The sequence below is a fragment of the Chiloscyllium plagiosum genome, chromosome 11 (genome assembly GCF_004010195.1).
Source record: "Chiloscyllium plagiosum isolate BGI_BamShark_2017 chromosome 11, ASM401019v2, whole genome shotgun sequence".
NCBI classification, from domain to species: Eukaryota; Metazoa; Chordata; class Chondrichthyes; order Orectolobiformes; family Hemiscylliidae; genus Chiloscyllium; species Chiloscyllium plagiosum.
The window spans coordinates 4,919,944-4,931,997 of NC_057720.1; the positions used below are offsets into that span (position 1 = coordinate 4,919,944).

The window sequence follows — 12,054 nt, forward strand, 5'->3', positions numbered from 1 at the left end:
CCCAAGGGATCCTTCCATATCCGCCACAAATTCACCTGCACCTCCACACACACCATTTACTGCATCCGCTGCACCCGGTGTGGCCTCCTCTATATTGGGGTGACAGGCCGCCTACTTGCGGAACACCTCTGGGACACCCGGACCAACCAACCCAACCACCCCGTAGCTCAACACTTCAACTCCCCTCCCACTCCACCAAGGACATGCAGGTCCTTGGACTCCTCCATCGCCAGACCATAGCAACACGATGGCCGGAGGAAGAGCGCCTCATCTTCCGCCTAGGATCCCTCCATCCACAAGGGATGAACTCAGATTTCTCCAGTTTCCTCATTTCCCTTCCTTGTCTCAGTCCCAACCCTCGAACTCAGCACCACCTTCCTAACCTGCAATCTTCTTCCTGACCTCTCCGCCCACACCCCCACTCTGGCCTATCACCCTCACCTTGACCTCCTTCCACCTATCGCATTTCCAATGCCCCTCCCCCAAGTCCCTCCTCCCTACCTTTTATCTTAGCCTGCTGGACACACTTTTCTCATTCCTGAAGAAGGGGTCATGCCCGAAAAGTCGATACTCCTGCTCCTTGGATGCTGCCTGACCTGCTGCGCTTTTCCAGCAACACATTTTCAGCTCTGATTTTCAGCCATGTTGCAGGGTTGGATCTGGGATAAGGTGGGGGAAGGGGAGGAAACTGGTGAAGTCAATGTTGATGCCGTGTGGTTGGAGTATCCAAAGGCAGAAGATCAGGCATTATTCCTCCAGTTATCGGGTGGCTAGGATTTGGCGTTGGAGGAGGCCCAGGACTTGCATGTCCTTGGCGGAGTGGGAGAGGGTGTTGAAGTGGTCAGCCACAGGTCAGTGGGATTGGGTACGTGTATCCCAGAGATGTTCCCTGAAATGTTTGGTGAGTTGGTGCCCTGTCTCCCCAGTGTAGCGAAGACCACATTGAGAGCAGCGGACACAGTAGATAGGCACCGCACTCTTGAACTGTCCCACCTGTCCATCTTTCTGCCCATCTTTCCGTGCCACCCTCCCAACCTATCACCATCACACCTCACCTTCATCTACTATCGCCTTCCAAGCTACCTTCTCCCCAGCCCTACTCTCAGCCCCCTTGCCCCTCCCCCACATTCCTGATGAAGGGCTTATCCCTGAAATGTTGACACTCCTGCTCCTTGGATTCTCCCTGACCTGCTGTGCTTTTCCAGCACCACACCTTTTGACTCTTATAAACCAGCTGTCCTGCCAACTGAGCTAACCAACCTCCATAACTTGTGACAGTAACCCAGTCTTCCTTGCACACTAGACTATAGAGTCAGAATTTTACAGCATGGTAAGAGGCTGTTCTTCCCATCATGTCCATGTTGGTCATTAAGTGACCTATCTAATCTAACACCATTTACCAGTATAGGGCCCATAGCCTTGTATAATATAGCATATCCAAATACTAGTTAAATGGTGTCATGGTACTGTCTCCAGGGGTTAGTTAGAGTTTGAGCTGAATAGGCTGGGGCTGTTTTCCCTGGAGCGTTGGAGGCTGAGGGGTGACCTTATAGAGGTTTATAAAATTATGAGGGGCATGGATAGGGTAAATAGACAAGATCTTTTCTCTGGGGCGGTAGAGTCCAGAACTAGAGGGTGAGAGGAAAGATTTAAAAAGGACCTAATGGGCAACTTTTTCACATAGAGGGTGGTGTGTGTGTGGAATGAGCTGCCAGAGGAAGTGGTGGAGGCTGGTACAATTATAGCATTTAAAAAGCATCTGGATGGCTATATGAATAGGAAGGGTTTAGAGGGATATGGGCCAAATGCTGGCAAATGTGTACAGATTAATTTATGATATCTGGTCAGCATGGACAAGTTGGACCGAAGGTTCTGTTTCTGTGATGCACTCTATGACTCTGGGTGACAAAAAGTTTCCTTAAATTCTCTCTAAATGTCCCAAAGTTAATCTTTATAGAAGAGGGTTTCAGCACTGTGTAAACACATCCTGGATATTATGTTTGTGTACTCGATATGCTTGGTTTTTGACACAGCTATGTAGAGTAGACGGTAGTTTCTCAGTGTGCAGGAACATTACCTCCAGAGATTGGGACAATGTTTTCAAAAGCCTTCAGCTTACAACATTGGCTTGTGGTTTGGTTCCAGTTTGAATAAAATTTGGATATCCCTTCGGGTAATTCTGGGGTGTTTTGACTTGGAAAGGATTTCTCTCTCTCTCTCTCTCTGTCAGTGACTATGACATGTCTTTTTATTCAGACCAGAGCATTGATGTGGGCATTTTGCTTTTACCAGTATTTATGCCCATGTCTAAGTTCCCAGTGCCATCCGCATAGCTGTGGGTCAGACGCAGAGCTGGAAGGGTAGACTTTCCACCTTAAAGGACAGCAGTAAGCTAGATCATTTTTTTTTTATTTTACAACAACTGATAGTAGCTCCTGTCAAGCTTGTTTTTATTGAAATCAGATTTCACCAGCCACCACAGTGGGACAGGAACTCATACCCTCACAACAATGATAGGCCTGGTGTTCTAGCTTACCAACCCAGTGACATTAACACAACATCACCATCTCTCCACTTCCAGGGAAGCACACCGTCTCTGGTACAGACTATTCCAGCTCTCCTCTTATAAACATTATCATTGAAAGTTCAGACACATCACTATGTCATAGCTCTGCTGCCTGTCTGCTTACATGCCATGGTTCAGTTTGGGTGTGCTTGAGTTTGACAACAGATACCTCACGGCATTAGAGCAGTCCCACCAACGCTCCTCGGGCACGTTCCTGTGAATCCGCTGGGAGGAAAGCAGCACCAACGCCTGCGTCTTCGACCAGGCCAACATCCCCAGCATCGAGGCACTGACCGCATTCACTCCCACCCCTCGCCGACATCAACCCCCTACCCCCCGAGTCGGCTGCGATGAACTGGGCACATTATCCCCATGACCGACACAAGACTCCCAATCCAGGGCTCTACTCCCAGCTCCGAAACGGCAGGTGGACAGAGGAAGTGCTTCAGGGATACCCTCAAAGCTTCACTGGCAGCATTCCCACAGACACATGGGAAACAATGGCCCAAGATTACCCCAAAAGTGGAGGAGGAGCATCCGGGAAGGTATTGAGCATCTTGAGACTTGCTGTAGAGAAAACGCAGAAGCCGGGGAAAACAGAAAGGAGCACGCTGGTACACCAACATCCCACCCACCCCCTTCCCATGACCACCTCCTGCACCCAGTGTAGCAGAGCCTGCGGTAGCCCCATCAGTCTATACAGCCACCCACAGACTCGCCCTGAGAGTGGGAGAGAGTCATCCTTGTCTGTGAGGGACCGTTGGTGGTGATGATGATGGTTCAATTGAGCACAGTGAGCAGGGGTCAGTTATCAGACTCACATAATCAACACCGACCAATCGAACAATTGGACACTATGGGGATGTCAATGCGACCTGCTGCTTCCACCCAGTATACACAAAATGGGCCACTCAGTGGAAGAGAACAGCAGGTCAGACAGTATCTGAGGAGCAGGAAAGTCAATGTTTCAGGCCGAAACCCTTCTCGGATGCTGGCTGACCTGCTGTGCGTTTCCAGCTTCACATCTATCAACACTGGCTTCCAGCATCGGCCCCCCTTACTGTCTCCATTGGTCACTCAGTATCTTGTCCCAAACATTAGAAAGGTAACATGTACTTCATTAACCAGTGAGGAGCAAGGCTGAATGAAATGGCTGTCTTCAACATACAGAGGGATCTAGGCATACAGATCCACAATTCCCTGAAAGTGGCAACACAACTGGGTAAGGTGGTCAAGAAGGCTTATGGCATGTTTGGCTTCATCAGTTAGGGCACAGAGTATAAAAATTGGCAAGTCATGTTGCAACTGTTTAGAACTTTAAGGAGAAAGTGGGGACTGCAGATGCTATAGATCAGAGGCGAGAGTGTGGTACTGGAAAAACACAGCAGGTCAGGCAGCATCCGAGGAGCAGGAGAATTGACGTTTTGGGCATAAACCCTTCATTAGGAATGAGGCTTGTGGGCCAAGGGGGCTGAGGGATAATCTATTGCAGTCTCAGCTACCTTCCCCCCAGCCCCACCCCTACCCCCCTCCCATTTATCTCTCAGCCCCCCGGCCCACAAGCCTCATTCCTGATGAAGGTCTTATGCCCGAAATATTGACTCTCCTGTTCCTTGGGATGCTGCCTGACCTGCTGTGCTTTTCCAGCACCACACTCTCAACACTGTTTAGAACTTTAGTTTGGCCACATTTGGAATATTGTGTTCCGTTCTATAGCCACACCACCAGGAGGTGGAGGCTATAGAGAGTGTACAGAGAATGTTTACCAGGGTGTTGCCTGGTTTGGAGGGTATTAGCTATGAGGAGAGATTGGACAAACTTGGTTTGTTTTCACTTGAGCAAGAATGAGGGGCAACCTGAGAATTTTACAAAATTATTAGAGGCGTGGATGAAGTAGAGAGTCAGAGTCTTTATCCCAGGGTAGAAATGTCAATTACTGGGGAACATAGGTTTAAGGTAAAAGGGGGAGAGTTTAAAGGAGATGTGAGAGGCAAGTTCTTTGTTTACACAGAGGGTGATAAGGGCCTGGAATGTGCTGCTGGTGGAGATGGATACCACAGCAATGTCTAAGAGGCACCTTGACAGACACACGAGTAGGCAGGGCATAGACGGATATGGAGCGGGTAGAGACAAAAGGGTTTTCTTTTAGAAAGGCGTTGTGTGTCAGAGCAGGTTCGATGGGCCGAAGGGCTGTTCCTGAGGTTCTACTGTTCTTCTTCTTCTTTCTCAAACGCAGTATTTTTGGAACAAATATCCCAGAGATAATGAAATAACTACAATTCTTAGTTCCTAGGGTATTTCTCCCAGGTTGCTTTAGTCTTGGGGAGGAATCTTCCATTCCCGAGGTCTCCAGGGTGTTCTGAATGATTGAAAACCCAACTGTAGATGCAGAAACTAATGGAGCAAACCCATGTTTCCAATTAAATAATCTACATGCAAAGCCCATTAAGGATAATGTGATAACAGCTGTCACCGTCACAGAGATTGTTTTTCAATTCCAATTAATTTAATTTAAATTGGTCATAAAAATCAGAAGAACTTTGGGTGCAGTAAACCAGAAACAGAAACCAAAACTGCTGGGAAAGCTCAGTGAAATCAGAATTAATGTTTCAAGTCCAATGACCTTTCCTCTTCACAGATGCTGCCAGATCTGCTGAAGTTTTCTAGCAGCTTCTGTTTAAATTTGATCATGTTGAGACTTGGACTCATATCCTCTCAGAGGGGGATGCTGAGAAACCAGCAACATCACCATCACACTGCTCTCTTACTCCAGCACAGCCTTTGAACTTAAGCTGCCCTTGCTCTGCCTATCAGTTTAGGGGGTGCCACTTTGAACAGAACGGTGAAGAAAGCTAAGTTTGATTCTAGAATAATTGGGTTAAAGATAAAGAAAACGAGTAATACCCTCAGTTTATGTTGAAAGAAGGTGGTGAATCTGTAAAGGGGGCTGTCGAGGCTGGGTCATTATGTATATTCTAGGATGAGAGCGATAGATTTTAATCAGGGAGGGAATTAAGAGTCATGGGGAAAAGGTGGGAAAGTGGAGTCAAGGATAAACACACCAGCCATAATCTCATTGAATGGCAGAGCAGATCTGATGGGCTGAATGGCTGACTGTTGCATATGGTTTTGTGAAATGTTATGTCTTGTCAGATTCGAACGATTGAAGAATTTGCCGTGGATATTTGTGATCACTTCTTGACTTCTTTTCGACATGTTAGACGGACAATGGTCTACATTCAGGAGGCACCTTGGAAGCGCCTGCAGAAAGTAAGGATTTCAGGCAGCAGTTCCTGAGACATGATCACGTCTTGTTAGAATTTAATTTCACGAGTTCTCGTCACCCACGTCGACCCTGACCAAATTGCTTCCTCTCATGAACAAAACACTCCTCACTTCTTGTTTTGGAATCCTCAGCTCTCCTGATCTCGGTACCTGGCTTCAGTCCCCTACAATATCTGTGCTCCTGCACCCCCAGTGTGTCCTCAACTTTACTCAGTTCATCACTGTCTGCCAGCCGTCAAAGCTTGGAACTCCTGAATTCCCACTGCTAAATCTCTCTGCTTTTCTAATTCCCTCTTCCTCCTTTAAGGCATTTTACCAAAATCTATCCTCAACCAAAGTTATGGCCATTTTATCACTGGGCATGGCTCAGGGTTAAAGTTTGATTTTTCAGCAACTCATGGGTAGCATTTGGAATGCTTTATTACGGTGATTATATACAGGCAAGCTGCTGTTACAGCGAGTGGACAATTCTAGAGAGCATCAAAGTTGAGCCTGAATCATTCCAACTTGAAGCCACATGAGAGGATCCTTCAGCAGGAAGTGCTGAACATTGAGTGTGGTGCTGCAATAGCACAGCGGGTCAGGCAGCATTCGTGGATCAGGAGAATCGATGTTTTAGGTATAAGCCCTTCATCAGGAATGTAGGGGGGGGAAGGGCGCTGAGACAGGTGGGTCAGGTCAAAAGAACTGTGCCAAGTTGGAAGGGTTGATCTGGGATGAAGTGAGGGGAGGGGAGATTTGGAAACTGGTGAAGTCAACGTTGATGCCATGTGGTTGTAGGGTCCTGAGGCGGAAGATGAGGCGTTCTTCATCCAGGCGGCGGGTGGCTTTGGTTTGGAGGTGGAGGAGGCCCAGGATTTGTATGTCCTTGGGAGAGTGGGAGGGGGAATTGGCCAGGGGGTGGTGGGGTTGATCGGTGCGTGTGGACCAGAGATGTTCCCTGAACTACCCCGTGAGTGTGCGCTCGGCCTCCCCGATGTACAGGAGACCACATCAAGAGCAACAGATGTGGTAAATGAGGTGGGAAGATGTGCAGGAAAATCTCTTCCGGATTTAAAATGATTGTTTAGGGCCTTGGATGGAGGTGAGGGGGGGAGGTGTGGGCGCAGATTCTGCACTTCGTGCGATGGTAGGGGAAGGTACCGGCTATGGAGGGTGGGTTGGTGGGGAGCGTGGACCTAACAAAGGGGGTTGCAGAGGGAATGGCCTCTGCAGAACACAGATAGGGGTGGGCAGGTGGTGGGGTTTGATTGTGGGTGGCAGAAAAGGCAGAAGATGATGCAATACATCCGGAGGTTGGTGGGATGGAAGGTGAGGACTGGGGGGTTCTGTCCTTGCTGTGATTGAGGGTTGGGTTCAAGGGTGGAGGTGCAGGAAGTGGAGGAAATGTGCTGGAGGGCATTGTTGGCTACATGGGGGTAAAATTAAGGTCCTTGAAATAGGAGGCCATCTGGGATGTGCTGGAGTGGAATTATTCCTCCTGGGAGCAGATACGATGGAGTGGAGTGGAGGCCGGGGTGGAGGGGGATGCAGGAGGTGTAGTACAGGTAGCTATGGGAGTTGGTCAGTTTGAATTAGATGTCCATGTTGAATCGGTCACCAGAGACAGAAAATGGAGAGGTCCAGGAAGGGGAGGGAGGTGTCGGGGATGTTCATGTGAACTTGAGGTCGGGGGTGGGGCTTGAAGTGTAGGTGAAGTTGATGAACTGTTCAATCTCCTCGTGGGAGCACGAGGCAGTGCCAATGCAGTCATTGATGTAGCATCTGCAGTCCTCGCTTTCTCCTAGCACTGACCACTGGCCAGGGGTAACAAGCTTTGCACGAGCATTAGGTGCAGAGGACAACTCTTGTAGCCTGTGTGTTCACTTTAGTTGAGGTTTACATTTTTAACTTTGCACACAGAATGTGGACTTCAGTTGTTTTTATTGCCCGTTCCTAGTTGCCCCTTGAGAAGGTGGGGGTGAGCTGCCTTCTTGAACCATTGCAGTCCATGTGCTGTGAGTTGACCCCCAATGCCCTTAGTGAGGGAAGTCCAGGATTCTGACCCAGCGACACTGAAGGAATGGCGATATATTTCTAAGTCAGGATGGTGAGGGAAACTTGCAGGGGGTGGTGTTCCCACGTATCTGATCCCCTTGTCCTTCTAGGTGGTAGTGACCATGGGTTTGGAAGATGTGAAGCAGCCTTGGTGAATTTCTTTCATGCCCCTTGTAGATAATGCACTCCTGCTGCCACTGTGCATTGGTGCTGGTGGGTGTGACCACTTTGGTTGTGGTATCACTTATGTGGGCTGCTTTCTCCTGGATGGTGTCGAGTGTCTTGAGTATTGTTGGAGCTGTCCCCATCCAGGCACGTGGGGAGTATTCCATCACACTCCTGACTTGTGCCTTGCAGATGGTGGACAGCCTTTGGAGAATCAGGAGGGGAGTTACTAGCCACAGGATTCCCAACCTCTGACACGCTCCTTATAGCTACTGTATATAAATGGTGAGTCCAGCTCATACAGGAGCAATCCTAACTCCCTGAGTGAGTTGTGCCACACCACTCCTAGTATTTAAATTGTATTGAATAGAGTCATCGAGATGTACAGCACGGAAACAGACCCTTCGGTCCAATTCGTCAATGCCGACCAGATATCCCAACCCAATCTAGTCCCACCTGCCAGCACCCGGCCCATATCCCTCCAAACTCTTCCTATTCATATACCCATCCAACTGTCTTTTAAATGTTGCAAGTGTACCAGCCTCCACCACTTCCTTTGGCAGCTCATTCCATACACGCACCAACCACTGGGTGAAAAAGTTGCCTCTTAGGCCCCTTTTATATCTTTCCCCTCTCACTCTAAACTTATGCCCTCCAGTTCTGGACTCCCCGATTCCAGGGAAAAGACTTTGTCTATTTATTCTATCCATCCCTTCATGATTTTATAAACTTCGATAAAGGTCATCCCTCAGCCTCCGACGCTCCAGGGAAAGCAGCCCCAGCCTATTCAACCTCACCCTATACCTCAAACCCTCCAACCCTGGGAACATCCATGTAAATCTTTTCTGAACCCTTTCAAGTTTCACAACATCTTTCCCAAAGGAAGGAGACCAGAATTGCACACAGCATTCCAACAGTGGCCTAACCAATATCCTGGATGTGGGGGTAAAGGTGATAGGTCAGAGAGGGGGGTGGAGCAGATAGATGGGAAGGAAGATTGACAGATGGGACAGGTCATGTGGGCAGTGCTGAGCTGGAAGGTTGGAACAGGAACAAGGTGAGGGGAGGGGAAGTGAGGAAACTGGCCTCATGACCTGTCCCACCTGTCAATCTTCCTTCCCACCTATCCACTCCAACCTCCTCTCCAACCTATCACCTTTAACCCCACCTTTATCCACTTATTGTACTCTCCCCAGCCCCACCACCCCAACCCCCACCTCATTTATCTCTCCACGCCCAAAGCTCCTAGCCTCATTCCTGATGAAGGGGTCCTGCCCAAAACATTGATTTTCCTGCTCCTCGGATGCTGCCTGTGCTTTTCCAGCAACACACTCTCAACTCTGATCTCCAGCATCTGCAGACCTCATTGTCTCCCTTTACATGAAGGTGCAAATTGTTGATTAATTTCCATTATCCTCCGGCATTTGGCCCATTGAGTCTGCTCCACCTTTCGATCGTGGCTGATATGTTTCTCAACCCCATTCTCCTGCCTTCTCCCCATAACCCTCGATCCCTTACTAATAAAGAACTTATCTCTCTCTGCCTAACATAATTCAATTATTAAACTTAAATCTGAGTTAAACAATGTTTTATTTTATTAATTAATGTGTATCAGAGGGGTATGGGCTCAAGGCAGGCAATTAGGGTGAGGCTACATATCAGCCACAATCTTATTGAAGGCCGGAACAGGCTCAAGGGGCTGAATGGCCTTTCCCTGTTTCTGTGAAACGTGTTTACAGTACACTCAATGACTTGGCTACCGTCCAGGATAGTGAGGGGGAACGAACCATAAACCAGTGAAGCTCGCCCTGAGAACAGATGTGCCTGTGGATTATATCAGCTTTGGGGGAAGGGTTTCCTTTGTAAATGAACCTTTCAGGTGCAAATCATCTCCAAACACAAACAGGATCTTTATACCCTCTGACAATCACAGCATGTCGGAGTGAGATAGACTGATCCTTGATCAATCAGGAAATCCATGGTTATAGAACATAGAGCAGTACAGCACAGCACAGGCTCTTCGGCCCTCGATGTTGTGCTGACCTTTTATCCTATTCTAAGATCAGACTAACTGACATACCCTTCATTTTACTCTCATCCATGTGCCTATCCAAGAGTCGCTTAAATATCCCTAATGTCTCTGACTCTACTACCATCTCTGGCAGTGCATTCCACACACCCAGCACTCACTGTGTAAAGAACCTACCTCTGACATCCTCCCTAAACCTTCCTTCAATCACCTTAAAATTATACCCCCTCGTGATAGCCATTTCCGTCCTGGGAAAATGCCTCTAGCTATTCACTCTGTCTATGCCTTTCATCATTTTCTACATCTCTACTAAGTCACCTCTCATTCTTCTTCACTCCAATGAGAAAAGCCCTAGCTCCTGCAACCTTTCTTCATAAGACATGCTCTCCAGTCCAGGCAGCATCCTGCTAAATCTCCTCAGCACCCTCTCTAGAGCTTGCACCAACTTCCTATAATGAGGCGACCAGAACTGAACACAATATTATGCATGGTCTAACCAGCTCTATAGAGCTGCAGCATAACCTCGCGGCTCTTAAACCCAATCCCCCTGGTAATGGAAGCAAACACACCATACACCTTCCTAACAACCCTATCACCTTGGGTGGCAACACTGAGGGATCTATGGACATGGACTCTGTTCCTCCACACTGCCAAGAATCCTGTCTTTAACCCTATGTACTGCATGCAAATTCAGCCTTCCAAAGTGAATCACTTCACACTTTTCCAGGTTGAACGCCATTTGCCATTTGTCAACCCGGTTGTGCTTCCTGTCAATGTCTCATTATTGGAGAAAGTGAGGTCTGCAGATGCTGGAGATCAGAGCTGGAAATGTGTTGCTGGAAAAGCGCAGCAGGTCAGGCAGCATCCAAGGAGCAGGAGAATCGACGTTTCGGGCATAAGTTCCTGAAGAAGGGCTTATGCCCGAAACGTCGATTCTCCTGTTCCAGCAACACATTTTCAGCGCTGTCTCATTATGACCTACAACAGCCCTCCACACTATCCACCACTCCACAAACCTTCCTGACATTGGCAAACTTACTAACCCACCCTTCCACTTGCTTATCCAAGTCGTTTATAAAAATCACAAAGAGCGGAGGTTTCAGAACAGATTCTTGCGGAGCACCACTGGTCACCGAGCTCCAGGCTGAATACTTTCCATCTACTACCACCCTCTATCTTCTACGGGCCAGCCAATTCTATACCCAGAGACAGGTTTCCCTGTATCCCGTGCCTCCTTACTTTCTGAATGAGGTGGGGTGGGAAGCGGATGTGAGGACTGTCGGATCAGCCATGCTCCTAGTGATGGCAGAGCAGGTTTGAGGGGCTGAACAGCCTCCTGTTGTTCCTATTCTTGTGGTGTTACAGATGCACACCATTTTGAGGGGAAAAGGAGGATGTCTGTTATCTGGGACACTTGGTGAGATTCTGCTGGGTGTGCTGAGTCCGATATGGATCTAAGAGGGTTCTGCTGGTTTGAGGACAGGATAGTGGAGATGACTGGATGTTGGCCGAGTTGCTGCTTTCCCTCTCCCTCAGTTGTGCACTTGCTTGTGAAGGAGATCTGCTTGTGTGTTATTTGACTGTGCTGGGTACAGTGATACCTGGTCAAAGTCAATATTGAGGCTGCTGCTTGAATCCTTCAATATGCCCATCTCACACTTCCTTTGGCTATCTGGACAGCCACTCTCAGCTTCAAGCTTTTCCCCCCCTCTGCCCCAGTGAAGGTTCCCTCTGGCAAATGGGCATTCTGATGATGTAAAGTGACCACAATCCCAGAGATGCTTCTGGTGAGTAGAATCTGAGGGTTGGAAATGTGTTGCTGGAAAAGCGCAGCAGGTCAGGCAGCATCCAGGGAACAGGAGAATCGATGTTTCGGGCATTAGCCCTTCTTCAGGAATGAGGGAAGTTGGTCCAGCAGGCTAAGATAAAAGGTAGGGAGGAGGGACTTGGGGGAGGGGCGCCGGAAATGTGA

The 12,054-nt window shown here is 48.5% G+C and overlaps 1 protein-coding gene across 2 annotated transcripts in view; it reads left to right on the forward strand.

Moving 5' to 3' along the window:
- Window positions 1-12,054, forward strand: part of uox (urate oxidase) — a 45,131-nt gene that overhangs the window by 13,831 nt on the left and 19,246 nt on the right. For both annotated transcript variants that reach the window (XM_043698615.1, XM_043698616.1), the window contains exon 3: window positions 5,720-5,836. In XM_043698615.1, the coding sequence (XP_043554550.1) occupies window positions 5,720-5,836 (117 nt within the window). The remainder of the gene's footprint in view (window positions 1-5,719; window positions 5,837-12,054) is intronic.